Here is a 15,108-nt window from a genome sequence, read left to right on the forward strand (position 1 = left end):
AATTCTGTAATTAAAAGTATTTATGGCCAAACTTAATGAGAGACTTGAACTACCATTATTTAACACTAACCGGACATACCAAAAGCCTTGCATATTCTTTATAACGTGATTTTTTCTGCAAAAATAATTTTATCATAGGTTCCCAGTAAAATGAGGTAGTGCCAGACACACAGTACTTCTCCCAGTGGTCTGATGGAATTGTGATGCTGATGTTGAAACCAGATGAATTATCAATATTTTCATATGTTGGTGCCAATGAGATGTGAGAACCAGCCACCAGAAGGGAGGTTTGCAGCAGAATATGTATGCTAGGGTCAAGTCGAGTTGTAATAAACAGATTTTGCAAAAATCAGCTTCTTTGTATGTTGCTATATCGCTAGTTCTAATCTTCACTCCACCCAGGAAAGGAAAAAAGGAATCCAAGAAGAATAGGCCAGGCACATAGCCCACTCTGCACTGAACAGGATGCTTCACAGATGAGCAGATTCACAAGGGGCAGTAAAACAACAGTCTGCGACAGCGCCGAATAGCAACTCCTTCTCTTTTGAGAAACTCACAGCAGCAACAATGCAATGATTTCACTATTTTTAGAGCTGCCAGTCACTTTTAATACAGCAGAAAATATTCCTCTACTTAATAAGTGAAGCTCTATAAAGACAGAAGAGGAAAACTGAATATATCGTGTAAGTATCCATTAATGTTTATACCAATAAAAATGTTCTCTCTATAGTAACTGAGAAATTGTCACCCTGCAAACCACTGGCAAAAGAATTTAGTTCTCTCTTTCCTAGAATAGGTTCCATAGCTACTCCACCAAGAAGTTGTATCAACAAGATTCAGGAAGTACAGAGAAATTAATAGTAAAAGGTAACATTTATTCAAATGTACTGTAGAAACATTTCCATTAGCTCTAGATTAAAGCTAAAAATGATTTAAATGCTGTAGGGCATTTCGGAAACCAGTATTAATATGGTATTGATCAAAATGATAAAAGTCACACACTGCAAGGAGGAAAGGGGAAAGAAGCAAAGTCTATTTTTAGACAAAGATTGGCTCAGAGGCTTCACTTCCAAACACTATTTCTAATACATCCCTGAACATCATAACCCAATGGTTAGCTCCAGATTCTATGAGATAATGTAGTGATCAGTGAACTCTTGTGTATTTTTGAAAAATTAGGCATTTGTTATTATTTCTAATAGTGTACCAGAAGAAGACTATACATTAGCAAAATACAAATATTTTTGGCACCATTTCAAGGCCCACCATAGTGCTAGCAAGTGATTATTGTGGCTTTTAAACACAAAACATATTTTACCTAGTTGTACAGGTGCCAATTCATTCTTTAATATTCCTAATTAAGGCAAGTAATTCTACATGAAATAGTTTAGGCTGAAGAGAGTGCAAATTAGAATAAGTTTCAAGGCAAGTAGAGACAATCTTATAAATAAGATAATCCGCATACTAGGGATAAGCACTCCGGTTACACCAACTTTCCACCAGACTACGTCTCATATACTGTATGCACCTAGTGACCAATTATATTTTTATAGATGATTACCAAACTGGTTGCAATATAGAACTACTGTATAGCACCAGTACTATCAGCCAAAGCTTAACAAGCATAAAGGTGCAAATGAAATCTATGTCAGTTACAAAAGCAGCTGATGCTCCAGGAGCATGGTATGTAATAGCAACAGGACTTAGTTCAAGACATCCAATATAGTAGAAATATGGAAGGTGCTAAAGATGTTACCAAGACTCTGTGCTATGATACTCAGAGGACCAGATCTTATGAGGCAATCACACATAAGAAGAGCTGCAAGTCAGTCAGAGAATTCCTCACAACTGTCTAGCAACTGTACTCTGAAGTAGACGGATACTGTGACAAATAGTGTGACCTTCAATAGCCACAAGGTCCATTCACTTCAACACACAATCATTTTGGAAGTAGAGCCCCAAAGATCTCAATCATTATTAGCAATTTCTGGCCATACATTTAACACAAACTTGCTAGCAGCTTCTGGGGTAGTAAGAGAACATGAATTCTACATGAATAAAACAGCATTAAGAAAAACCCAGACTATTTGCTCATCCTGGATATAGAATACTGTTCATCTATCTTGAGGAAATCTAATGCTCAAAAAGAATTAAAACCAGTCCTCAAAAGGTACGAAGTGTTAGCCCGGGTATGTTATTGAACTTGATTAAGATTCTAGGAAAAGCGTTGGAAGATACTGTCTGAGATGTAAAATGTTCTGGCTTTGCGTCAGAGTTTTCTATAAGAGTAATAATATTATTATTAAAAGCTTCTTTCATCTTTAACATGTTTGTACATTAGTGTTTCAGCCTCTCCATGTCTTCCCAATGAACGTTCATTTGCTATAGTGACTTAAACACATGCCCACTTAACAACTAAAATGTTGAGTCACACTAGCAATTAGGAACATGGACGAACATTTGTCACCAACAGTCACTGCTGCTCCCATAGAGTTAATGCAAACTTTATTTACAAAAAGACACTTAAATTAGTTGCTTCATGCCATGCGTCCATACAGAAACAGTTCAAGGATTAAATGGAGAAGTAATTCACAAAATTAAAAATGAATGCAATGAAAAGTTTCTAAGAGTTAAGAGCTAAGATAAGACAACTTAACAAATAAAACCAAATTTTGAGAAACTGGACTGAGGAGAATTGTTGTTTACAGCTCTGTACACTAAAACTAATACATGGACAGTCTTCTACGGTCAAGAAATGCTCACAAAGAAGCAAAATATATACAAAGATTTGTGCCACATTGACTTGGATCCTCCTCCAAGATCTGCTGTATTATACACAGAAACAAGTTTGTATACATAAGGCCTGCATGAGGCCACTTAACTATGAAGACTTCTAGTTTAGTCAACTAAAGATGGACAGCTCTGCAATAGCCAAACCGCCTCACGCAATTTCACTTGCGACTGCTTTTTATTCTCTCCAGTCTTTTTTTCAAGTCATCAATATTGGATGCTGTGGAAGAGGAAGTGGTACTTCCAATGCCAGCATGGGTCTGATTGGAGTCCAGATCAATGTGCTGGTATTGTTCCCGTGATTCGCGGAGCTGGGAAAGCTTACTGTGGAGCATATCTGTAGAGGATGCAACTGTGGGGACTGACGGCTTGGACAGTGGGGTGGCCAGTGACGCCCTGTCTTCTTGCTGTGGGGGGAGAAATTGAAAACTCTTATTCAAAAGGTGCTTTATGCCATCATATTTTTACCATATCAACAGGGAAGGTATACCGATTCTTTATCTCTTTAGAAATAAAGGAAATATAAACTTTCCTATACTGACAAAGCTTATGCAAATGATGCCTCTATTACATTTTGCTTATTCCATAGACAGTGCTTTTATCATGTTCAACACCGACAGACAACTTGCAGTTCCTGGGCTGCTAGCAACCTTTGAGGTCATGTCTTAAATTTCACCCAGGTAATTATGATTTACTCTTTTCCAAAGAAACGAGAGGCCATATTTTAGAAACTCCTCCCCCTCCCCCTCTGGGATTGTGCTTACCTTGCTGCCATTACTGTTGATGCTGAAGAGGCTACTCAGCTATTCTAATAGCAGCAGCAGCAGGGGGATACAACAGTTGATCAGAGAACCCTTCCTTTCCTGGGAGCTGTTCTGCAAAGGCTGTATGACTGATCAGAGACTCTTCTCTTAACTGGCTACCAGTGTGACTTCTAAAGCATTCAGTAACTAGCTGCCCTGTTAGCAGATACACTGTAATCAATCTGTTATTGTCATGGTGGCAAGTATGGTAGGGGGTGCCACTATTAAGTACCAAAGAAACAGCCTATGTGATTACAAAGGAATTAAAGCTTTTAGCCCCACCCTCTGTGATCTTGTATATGAATGTGGATTGGGCCTATGTATTCCTTGACTTATACTATCAGCTAAATCAAGCAGGCTGCCTATTCAGAAGCAAGCATCTGAATATTGTGGCTGTCTGACTTTATATTAGGAAGTCAGACTGGTTGTCAAACAATACCTTTGTAACCAATCACCTTAAGAAGAGCTTTACTTAAGCTTTAGAAGTCTAAAATATATACTCAGAGTAAAGGGATGCTAAATGTTGTCCTATTTTTTACCTCCACTATGGCCAAGGTTATAAGCGGAATCAGTACTTTCTTGCTATGATTTTTTTCAAGCACAGGGAATAGAGCCTTGCTCATTATCTTCACCTATGCTGATACAGTAATATTAAAGTTAAGACATACAGTATACTGAAAAAATCACCTGTAGTAAAAAAGGGTGAAATATGGATTCTTGGCGTAACTCAGATTCTTTTTAACAGTGGTGCTTAAAAGTTTGTGAACCCTTTCGAATTTTCAATATTTCTGCATAAATATGACCTAAAGCATGATCTGTTCTCCTCCCTCCCAAGTCCTAAAACTACATAAAGAGAACCCAATTAAACAGATGAGTCAAAAACATTCTGCTTGTTCTACTTATTAACTACCTTTGCATTGTCAAGGCCACATCGCTGCCTGAGGATTTTTAGTCTTTCCAAATAGACAGATGGCCCCACTTCTTCCCCATTTGAATTTCCAATTGCAGAAGAGACTACACTGGTGGGAGTGGGGATACATGATACCTCTACCTGTGGAGAAACTCCTACAAAATAAAAACAAAAAACCACAAGCCATAAATGAGTTAAAGCTAATTCTAACAGAAGACTGAAATGAGATGTTACCTAGGTTTGTATGGCACAGGAGCTTCATGTTCTCTGTGTCTTATTCTGGGGGTTGCAAGGTTGGGGCCGGTAATGCCCAGTCAGTGGAGTAGGCTGAACATTTTAGCTCCTTCTTTGTGCTTTTGATAGATTAATTAAACCACGTGGGATGAGTTTATAGAATGACTCTTTCCTACATAAGCACTGCCTTCTTTAGTACTGAAATAAAACAGGCATGGGAAGTAACCATAGCACAGACTGTTCCTGGCTGTCCTGGGCCTTCTGATATTTTCTAAGTGTCACAGGAAGAAGAGCCATGCTGGCTGGCTGATTAGGTAGTGACTGACTGGTTCTTCCTTGATTCAGTGGTCTTTACTTTAAATATCTTTGTGTTTAATATTAATTAACAAGTCTACTGGTATAGCATGTGCAACATTCTAGTAATTCCATTTTTGGAGATTACCTGCATAATGAGAGCACTGGATATCAGCCACTATAATTCTTTATTTTAATGCCACACCTGGCCTTTGCTTTCAGAAAGTTGATATATTACTTCTGAAACTCTCTCCCCATTCTGCTAACCCTGGAAAATTCTGATAGTTCCATCAAAACAGCAGCTATTGGCTGCAAGTTCATGATATCAAATTACCTGTAGAAGCAATGCGCCCTTTGCCTTCCCTTTCCATTTCAATCAGCCGGAGACCTCGTTCTACATAGCTCTGGAAGAACTGTGAGGAGTTTTTTAGGAAGGGCTCGATGTCTGCATCAGAGTATTTTTTTTTATATTCATACAGCTCTGCCAGACCCTGTTTTAAAAACAAGAAGCATCAGCTATTCAAAAGTTGTACATATAAAAACAAGCATTAGCTCTGAAGATTTAGGTCCTGGATCTTGTACGCTAAAGTCAGTTCAATACCAAGGCTCTAAACTGAATGCTTTATCAGTTAGTATTAGGGTTTCAAGTGGGTCAAAAGTTGATTTAGGTGTCCTCTGTTTAGGTTCAACAGCTAGGTTCTAATCCTTTCCCAAGCCCAGATGTTTATGTAGGTCGACAAAGCTGTCACAAAAGAACTGTGCAGTTGATAGAGATGTGCAAAATGTTCTGTGCATAGACCACAACATACATGGAAGAGCAGGTTCAGGTGGTTTGTGGCTGGATCTGCATATGCATGTCCTAATTACAGGCGTTCCAGGTTGGAAAAGAGTGGGGGAAAAGCTAAGTCAGCAGCAGTGAAGAGAAGGTAAGGGGAAAGGAGGAGCTGGGGATGATTGGGGGAAAGAGGATGGTACAAGCAGGTGGTACAAGCTAGTTGGGTTATACTATGGCAGGAAATGCTAGGACAAGAGAAAGTGTATGGCTTGGCTGGGTGTTCAGTGGGGATATGGAAGAAAAGTGCTGAGACTATTGTTCTACAAGTCCCATCTGAAAATTTTGGCCAAAACCCAGAACAATCAAGAGGTTCTGGCTTTTGTTCAGCTGGACCACTATCCAGGAGAGAATCAAGTGGGCTGAACCCTGAGCCACAATGGGTTTATTCCATGTGCAGAAAAGAATTTTTTTTTGTTCAATGTACTGCTTACCTCTTTAGTGTTTTCTTTAGAGCCAATTTTTTTAAATATCTCTGCTAAAATATCATTTACTTTGGCCTTTGGTGACTTTTCATCCTATAAAAGCAATTCAGACATTAATCAACAAACCAAATTAAAAATCCAGATAAAAACAAAATGCACAAAAACAAAAACAAACAAATGAAAACATCCAGAGGAATAGAAATTTAAGCAACTGAAGCATCTTTAGAAATGTAGGTGGAACACTGTGACAGATAAACCAGATTTACAAAACATAAGAGTGGGGAATAACTAGGACAGCATCTTCTAATTTAAGAAAATAAACCACTATTCTAGAAAAGAAATCAGACAGCATTAATTCCAATTTATCAACAATAGCAAACATAGTGATTTCAGTCTCACTAGTAGCAGATTTTGAATACTATAATAGGGTTCACAAATATTATCAATAATACTGTACTGTACTGATCTGTACTATACTTTACAAGCAAGCCCCAAATGGCCACATGTAAATATAGTGGTCTGAAGACACAAAGATTAAGAGAAAGAAAATGTTTCTAGCAATCAAACATTGCCACTCAGCAATAGACAAGTTTGATGTCTGTACCATCCTGTTTTGAGAACTATGAGTGTCAACCAGAACTAGAAATTAACCTTGCAATTATGGCTACCCCAACATAGCACACACTTAAACCATCTCTCTTGAACATCATCACTTCATGCAAGGCTTCCCTTTTCCTTGGCAAGTACAATATTGTAGATGGATGTATGGCACTCTGTGCTGCAATCTGTCTCCTTTAAAAGAAGTCAAAGTGACCACCTGAGCCTTTTTAAGGAAGGTGTGTTAGAAAAGCTATAAATAAATAAAACAAAAGAGAAAATTGATACTTTACAGGAAGTAGGTATGTTGCCCAATTTGTATACAGCCTGAAACATATTGTATCTGGTTGTGCAAGAGATATTCGGTTGCTAATGAAATGTTTTGCAAAATGCCTCCCTGGCATCTCTTGACATCTTAATCCAGCCACTACATCAGAGAGCTTCTTCAGCCTTATGTATGATCCAGACTAAAAGTCCAATACAGTAGAAATGATATAATTCACAAAGATTCCAACTGAGTACTCAGAAAATTAACTAGCTTTATAGATGACAGCTATTTTCTTTCTATTTTAAAATACAAAATTCTTACAATACGGGAAGCTCCTTTTTCTGTGCCTTTATCAGATTTGCTTCCAGTTTGGTCCAGGGAGTGTTTCATCATTCTGCACAGATGAGCCTCCAACTCAGACTCATTCTTGTTATCTATCATTGTTAGATGATCTAAAATCTAGAAAAGAATGTGGTAACTTTCAGAGAGAATCTTTTAAATATTCCAGGGAACTATTCACGTGTTGGGACAAATCCATTTGGTCTCACCTTGGGTCCCTTCAGTTTGCATAACGTATGAATCAGGGTCTTTAGAGTCCGTATTGGGAATTCACTTTTACACTGCTTTAGTTTTTCTTTTGGAAACACCTTCATAAAGATGTGAATGTCCAACATGATTCGGTCCAGGTTGATACTGTTGATAGTTTCAGGGAGAAGTCTTACCATTCTCCATAAACACTTGGAAAAAGGAGAGAAGAGAAATGTGTATAAAGAAATTTATGAAAAAGCACATCCTAATGCAGATTTGTTAATGCCAAACTTGATGTTTTAAAAGCTTAAAATAAACACCCGTGAGCAAATACAGTGATTGTCCCCTCAATTATACTGAACATACCAAGTGTTCACTAGTCATCAAGACACCAACTCTTTTAACAGAGGTTTTTAAAGCTTTAATTTTTCTTGCTAAGCATATCTATTAATAACAGTATATCACACTAACTTGTATTCATACTGTAATTTTTCCATTAGAAGAGTATTAGGTCTATAATTATGAGTAGTTGGTAATACTACTCATAATGCCATTTCACATCTGAAAAAAAAAACAAATACATACTCACTTTCATTACAAGTTCTGAGAACTTGGGAGAACTAGCAGTTGCTAATAGACTGTCCTGGAGTAGAACTAGCAGGGCACTAGAAGAATTAAGTGAAGTAGCATTATTTATTTATTTGATTTATATGGCCGCCCATCTCACCATGGCGATTCTGGGTGGCTACCACTTAAAACTGTAATACAAATAACATAAAATTACAATACATGTAACAACAACTGAGATAAAAGCCAATCTGCCACAAATCAAGCAACAATCTCACAGGCTCTCTTTAACGATCTGACCCCCATGCTCAGGAATTTCTTCAAGGCTTTGCAAATTAACATTAACTATACAAATTTTGCAGATATACAAAACAACAAAGCAATAATTATTTTAGCAAGGACAATTGTTTCTTGCGTGAACCATACAATTGTACATCATCAATTGGGATTTAATTGCAAAGCAAGAAAGCAAACTGGTTAATACTTTCAGAGAAAAGATTGGTCTATTTTTCACATTATTTTTTATTGTTATGTCATACAGCTTTGAAGAGGAAGAAGACACTTAATGACGCATCCTCATCCTGAAAAGATCCCCAACCTAATTTGCTTTCCTCAACCATTGCACGGGTCATACATGTTCTCACAGAGAAGCAGCAAGGTACCGTACTGGGGTGTGTGTGTGTGTGTGTGTGTGTGTGTGTGTGTGTAATGCTTGGGATTTTACTTGGGAAGTTGTTCAATGCAAGGGAATATGAACACACCACTTATGTGCAACTCATGAAAGCATCCACACCTTCTTCCAAGACCGCATGGTTATTGATTTTATTTATTTATTCTTCAAATTTCTATCACCGCCCATCTCTCCTAAAAGGGGACTCTTATTGCAGGGAGGCTCCCTGCAGCCACACAATGACTGCTTTAATGAGTTACAGACACTGCTGCGTTTGTGCTCCAAAGCCCCTCTTCTGAACTGAATCTGAAGCATTGCTCAGCTTTACTAAACTACTGTAATGAAGAACAAAAGTATTTCATCAGGCACACGCTGAAATATTAGTTAGTGTTAAGCGCTGTGGCATACTTCTTTCATCTTATCAAGCTATTTACCTCAATATGTTGGTTTGGTCAGATTTCTCTAGAACTTTTACCACCAAAAGGTTGACAGATCTGATAACCTGCTGGCCTTCCTCTAGATCTTCAACCCTTGAATCCAGCATTAAGGTAATGAGGCCGTGCATCAAGTCCTTCAACACTCCTGCAGAAGCCTCCCTTGCCAAGCTTTCAATCTGGAATAACTGTCAATTGAATTTAAGTGTTAGATATAATTCTCTATTCTGAATAAAACGCAGAAGTCTCAATAACCCTTCAGAGCCCCAATATCTGGTTAGTCACTGTGGGAAAACAATGTTGGACTTTGCTTGACTTCTCAGTAAGCCTGGGTCTGAGAAAGGAATACACTTAGCAGTGTTAATGAGCAGGAAGAATCTGTGGGGCAAGACTGAAGAAAAGAGGAGGCTTTACATACCAGCCCTGCAGAAATTCAGTGGGAAACCGCAACGTAACAATAAAACCCAAGCCACAGTTCCTTTTAAAGGCATGGCTTTTACTTTAAAGAATGCTGATGTCAGATGATTGACACTGCAGCTGAAAACTGCAGCAGATTAGAACAGAGCTTTAGGAATTCCACCAAGGTATCAGGAAAGCTGCACCTACCCATCCCTGAAGATAGCACTTCAAGGATTAAAAGACTAATGTATGTAAAATATTTAGATCATTTACCCAACCACATAAAAAAAAGATATAATACTACATTGTGGACTCCCTTTCCTTACAATCTGAAACCATTTATCTTTTTTCAAAACAAGTATACAATAGTCAAACATTTTATTATTAAAATTTAATTGGGCTTCCAGGAATTAAGTTTGAGAATTGGTAATTTCTGAAATACAGGAAGATGATAATGAATAAAAGCATGCAACTTGGACTACGTACTGAGCAACAATCAGATAGATGGGGATTTTGTAACAGTATGGTACGTACAAGATTGAATGATACATACAAGGTCTGTCTGACAGCCATCAGTACAAGGCTAGAGGTTGAAATTCTTATTATCTTTCCACCCTTTTCAACTATCTGGGGGATTTAATTTGTTTTTATACAGGTTAGTATGTCCCAGTATAGACAAACCTATCTAGTTAAGCAGGATAAGATCTAGAATATTTTTTGACAAATATTAGAATATTTGTGTCTCTGAATTATTATCTAACACAAGGCTACATGTCAGAAGGATAAACCATAATAGGACACTTCACAGGAAAGTTGTTCAATTTTGTTCTGAGGAACTTCAGGGTTAGGATATGGAACTGATACTAACAAAGAAAGAGAGCTAGTCATAAAGATATACTGTATATCTTGATGCAAGAGGTAAGGAGATTAAAAGTATACATTTTATTTATCCCCTCGGCTCCGGAATGTCTAGCAAATAAATACTATTGATTTCAACACTTTTCTCTCAGACTCTGCACTAGTTACAATTTTTTTTTTAAGACAAGCAAGCTCAATTTCAGGATTCAGAAGAATGAACCCTACTAATAGTCATACTCTAATCTATGCCAATTCTTAATCTTAAATTCTTCCTTACACTGAAATTCTGTGACATTTTTCCTTTGCCAAAATTAACAGTGTCATCACTTGATAAGTCCAAGACTCATTAAATCTTAGTTAGGAACCAGACAATAAATCTGCTTCAAATATACTGCACGTCAAGCAACCTAAATGCAGGATAGATTAATTTATACCTACTCTAGGTATAAGTTAATTTATCCTGCATTTAGGTTGCTTGATGTGCAGTATATTTTACTTAGATAAATTTATACCTACTCTAAAATAAATTTTACATAAAACAAATAAATAATAAATAAATACCTATTCTAGGTATAAATTAGACTGAAGCTTTTGCTTATTTTACACTGACAAAAAAAAAGTAAATAAAGAACCCTTACTGAAATCATGTTTCCAATGATGCAACTGTACAACTTGACTATCTCATCCTTGTCCAGTTTCTCATCAGCCATATGAGTATTATAAATGAGTCGCAGCTGCATGAATGTAGCTATTAGGAACTGGTCAATGTGGCCAGACATCGCTTCTGCTTTGTCCTCTTGTCTCAGAACCTCATCAATCTGCAGACAGACATATTAGTTATTTATCTTCACACGGCACAGTATTCATGACAGTGGCCTGTACTATTTTCAAAGGTATCACAAATCTCTCCCCTTGACTATTATTTTATTTTTTTCTACTATTCTGTTTCAATTCTCTAAGAATCCATAACTTTGTACACAAACAATCTTAGCATATTAGATGAAACATCAGATCATGTGCAGTGCCAGCAAAACTAGTTATCTCTGCATTATCTATTCTTAACAAATTCTGCAGCCTTCACACTTCAAAAGTCTGTCTCAAATATGTACGTTACTGCAAAAATAAGAGTTCATTTAACTTAGACTGGTGAACAGCATATTATTGGCGAGGAAGTGGAGAAGGAGAAATGAAGAAAGCAAACAGAATACTGGATAATTATCACCCCATCCACCAAACACTTCCTGGAACCAAATGGCCTCAGCTGGTTCTGAGCTGGCAAATGAGGACTCTGCTTCAAGGCCAAGGAGACTGAAATCCAAGTGGTAGAAAAACAGGAAATTGATTTAAAGCCCAATAAAAATAAATAAATGCTGTCTTATTAGGTAATAAGAAGAGTCAAAGTATTGTTGGATACCTCTTGGCACCAAAATGAAAATCAGGGAATTGTCTGGAAGGTGAGAATGTTCTATATTCTTGCACTTGACCGTAAGTATCATCTTTTTCTTTACCACAAGATGCCTGGCTGGCTTCAAGGGCTGGACCAATTGAAGGCACTGCTTGTTCTTTTTGAGAACTGCGAGTCAGATGGCCCCTGTGCACTTAGTTATGTCATCAAGACATTTCAGAGTGGTGCAAATGTCACCTGACACTCAGCTCCACCAGATGTGCAACTCATCACTCTCGCAAATAATTTGTTGAGCTGTCAAATGGTGGTTGATGCCCCTAGGAGCATTATGTTGCCAACTACAAAGAATCCCACTTACCTGTGCTAGAGCTTGGATGCTAGTATTGATATCACCACTGGCTACCTGGGAGATAACGAAGTTGATGGTAGAAGCAGTATTGCTGTGCATGTCATCAAAGTGTGGGGAGACAGCACGGATTCTGGATGGAGAAAAATCTTGTAACTATTGGAAGACAGTCCCTTCCACCCCACCTCCAAAATATCACCTACAAATTTTGCAGGGAGTTTTAACTTAGTTGGGAAAAACATACTATGCTATTGAAAACAAGCACATGGGTAGGAGGTACAAATGGCTGCAGATATAGCTAATAAATAGATGCTGCTTGCCTGTGGAATTTTAATCTTTTTTTAACACCTGAATAGGGCTTCTCTCATTCTTTTCCTTCCCTGTCCAGTCACCTCTTCACCTTGTCTCATCTCTATCTAGTTTTGTTCCTCTCCTTCTCTTTCCTTCTACCTTTCCTGTCTCCATCCTGTGTGTTGGTTTTTTGTGTTTTGCATTTTTGCTGGAAGAAAGGAGAGGACTATGTATGTATCTATGCATACATCTGTGTTTCTGTATGTGTGTGTGTGGCTGGTCTATGCAGATGAGAGAATCAATATATTTTATAAATAGAATGCCCTGTTAAAATTAATTTAAACTGCAGTTATCAACATCAATTAATATTTTTTGTTGTTCTCTTTTATGGGTTCCAGAAGTCTATATAGTCTGTAGCACCTTCATGCGTGTGGAAGAAAAGGAGAACACTATACCTAGAATATGCACACAGTGACTCACACAGACACAAAATTCCCCTGCACCCCAGCACTCACTTGGGTTCAGGAATCAAGACTGGCTCAAAGATGTCATCCAGTTTGTGCTGAACAAGTGCTGGCATTTCACATCGTACTGTGCCATTATCATTTTCTATTTCATCCAGATCCAGCTGAAATTCCCGGGGAACTGCGTGCATTGTCTCTGAATGGCCACTCAAGTTACGGGCTTGGCTATAGAAATCAAGCAACATACTTCCCTTAATATTTCAGGAAGCCTATTCAGCAGGCTGCCCACCCACAGAAGTGACATTCTGAGATCCCCATAAGCTACAGAAAGAAAGAAAAGAAAGCATTCTTTTCCATATTATTTGGGCTTTGCAGAAGAGAGAACAAGCCCAACCTTAGGTCAAAGAAATCACCCTGCTTTTCCAACATTCTCTGCAGTTCATTGAGAAATTAGGAAGTTACTCCCCTTACTACCCCTTAACACTAGTTTTTGGAGCGCTTAAGGAAGTGAAACAAATAATGACCGGCCATTCCATCATACCAAAATTTGCTGTTCCCTATCCTAAGGAACTCAAAGAAAACTAGTAGTTTTGCAGCTTATGTATTAACCAAGCAAAGACTGTGCTCATCAACAATGAACCTACTGGAAATCTGTATTCTCTAAAAAACTTGCTCTGTTTCCCCTTTCCCCTTCAAGTCTTGCAGCATAAGATATGAACCACATCATGTTAAAGAGAGAACAAAAAATTAGCAACAGTTTCATCCAAATTAGTCCAGTTTTTCCTCATATAGGGAGAAGCCATCATGTTAGGTAGCCTCTCTGAGTCAGGACAACTTTCTCTGAATCCAGAGTACTTCCAGCTGAGTTTTATACTTTTCAGTTACGACTTGCTAGTATGTCTTATTTTGTTAGGGATTTATAAGAATCACATATTAAGCAGAGATGGACATGTTAATTCCACATTGGGTGATATCCAATGCCACCTGAATGGACTTCTGCTTGTACAGAAGTACCTCCCTTAACTTTTTCTCCCAATGAACCCCTCAAAATATGCAGCAAAGTCTTGCAGCTCTTCAGAGTGGATTTGGAATGGCAGATGGGGGACTTGCTAGGTTACTATGATTGCTATTTTAAAAAGAGATAGCTGAGAATCAGATAGAAGTGTGCCTGACGGCATACAGTAAACTTAATGGCCGAGATGGAACTTGAAGCTGGATTTCTCATACCCAAGATCAGTTTTTCCCAGGACCTTAAAAGCTTTAAGAAGCTTTATATGGAACTTCTTCCCAACTGTATTTAGGAACTAATGATTGGGAAAAAAGACAAGAATTGTAAGAGCCCTGCTACCAAGGATTTAGTGGTTAGTACTTACATCCTATAAGTGCGATACATAATTCTGTCCATGGAGAAGCAGTGAAAAAAGGCACAATACCATTTAGAAAGCATTCAAGACATGACAAAACAGATGAAGAAAGGTTCAAACATTTTGCTTTGCAGGTTTTTTTTTTTTTGCAGTCTGTGTCTCATGCATACAGCAATGATTAAAACAAAAGACAAACACAAGGCAACAGCAAGGTATGTTTTAGCACACACTGTGTAAATGGTGCACACAGATAGCATTTTCTCTACATAACATACTTGAGTTTGGAAGACATGTCGTCAGCTGCTCCCTTCCGCAGCATGTTTGCACTGGCATTGGCATTTTGCATGCGCTGTGGTTTTTCATCTACCTGCCTTGCTAAAGCAGCATTTGGCCTCTTAGCCGACCGCTTTATTCGTTCCTCCAACATACTCATGTCCTTCTCAGAAAGCTGTATGAGAAGAACAACTTTAATGTTATGAAAGATTTGCCTCTAAGAATGCTCCAAAGCTTTATAATTTCTGAAAAGTAATAGATTAGCAGTGCAGTTTACTTCTCAATTAACAGTGCAGTTTAGCTCCTAATACAGTTCTTGTACTTAGCAATTATTTATTCCTTCCCTTTATAAGAAT

General features: G+C 37.9%; 1 protein-coding gene and 1 non-coding gene across 4 annotated transcripts in view; both read right to left on the reverse strand.

Annotated features, from left to right (window-relative positions):
* Window positions 1–2,489: 2,489 nt before the first annotated feature.
* Window positions 2,490–15,108, reverse strand: part of CKAP5 (cytoskeleton associated protein 5) — a 65,735-nt gene continuing 53,116 nt past the window's right edge. For 2 of the 3 annotated variants that reach the window (XM_063289696.1, XM_063289695.1), the window contains 12 exons: window positions 14,755–14,927; window positions 13,167–13,340; window positions 12,373–12,493; window positions 11,248–11,427; window positions 9,353–9,540; window positions 8,271–8,346; window positions 7,702–7,890; window positions 7,475–7,612; window positions 6,298–6,381; window positions 5,366–5,522; window positions 4,504–4,658; window positions 2,490–3,197 (listed from right to left, as the gene is read on the reverse strand). In XM_063289696.1, the coding sequence (XP_063145766.1) occupies window positions 2,952–3,197; window positions 4,504–4,658; window positions 5,366–5,522; window positions 6,298–6,381; window positions 7,475–7,612; window positions 7,702–7,890; window positions 8,271–8,346; window positions 9,353–9,540; window positions 11,248–11,427; window positions 12,373–12,493; window positions 13,167–13,340; window positions 14,755–14,927 (1,881 nt within the window). In that variant the 3' untranslated portion in view covers window positions 2,490–2,951. Of the gene's footprint in view, window positions 3,198–4,503; window positions 4,659–5,365; window positions 5,523–6,297; window positions 6,382–7,474; window positions 7,613–7,701; window positions 7,891–8,270; window positions 8,347–9,352; window positions 9,541–11,247; window positions 11,428–12,372; window positions 12,494–13,166; window positions 13,341–14,488; window positions 14,513–14,754; window positions 14,928–15,108 lie in introns of all 3 variants that reach the window. The other variant, XM_063289693.1, reaches the window with a different exon arrangement.
* LOC134488702 (small nucleolar RNA SNORD67) lies at window positions 12,184–12,294 on the reverse strand. Its single transcript, XR_010067019.1, has one exon. It is a non-coding gene; the product is annotated as a small nucleolar RNA SNORD67 (small nucleolar RNA).

The sequence above is a fragment of the Candoia aspera genome, chromosome 1, assembly GCF_035149785.1.
Source record: "Candoia aspera isolate rCanAsp1 chromosome 1, rCanAsp1.hap2, whole genome shotgun sequence".
NCBI lineage: Eukaryota > Metazoa > Chordata > Lepidosauria > Squamata > Boidae > Candoia > Candoia aspera.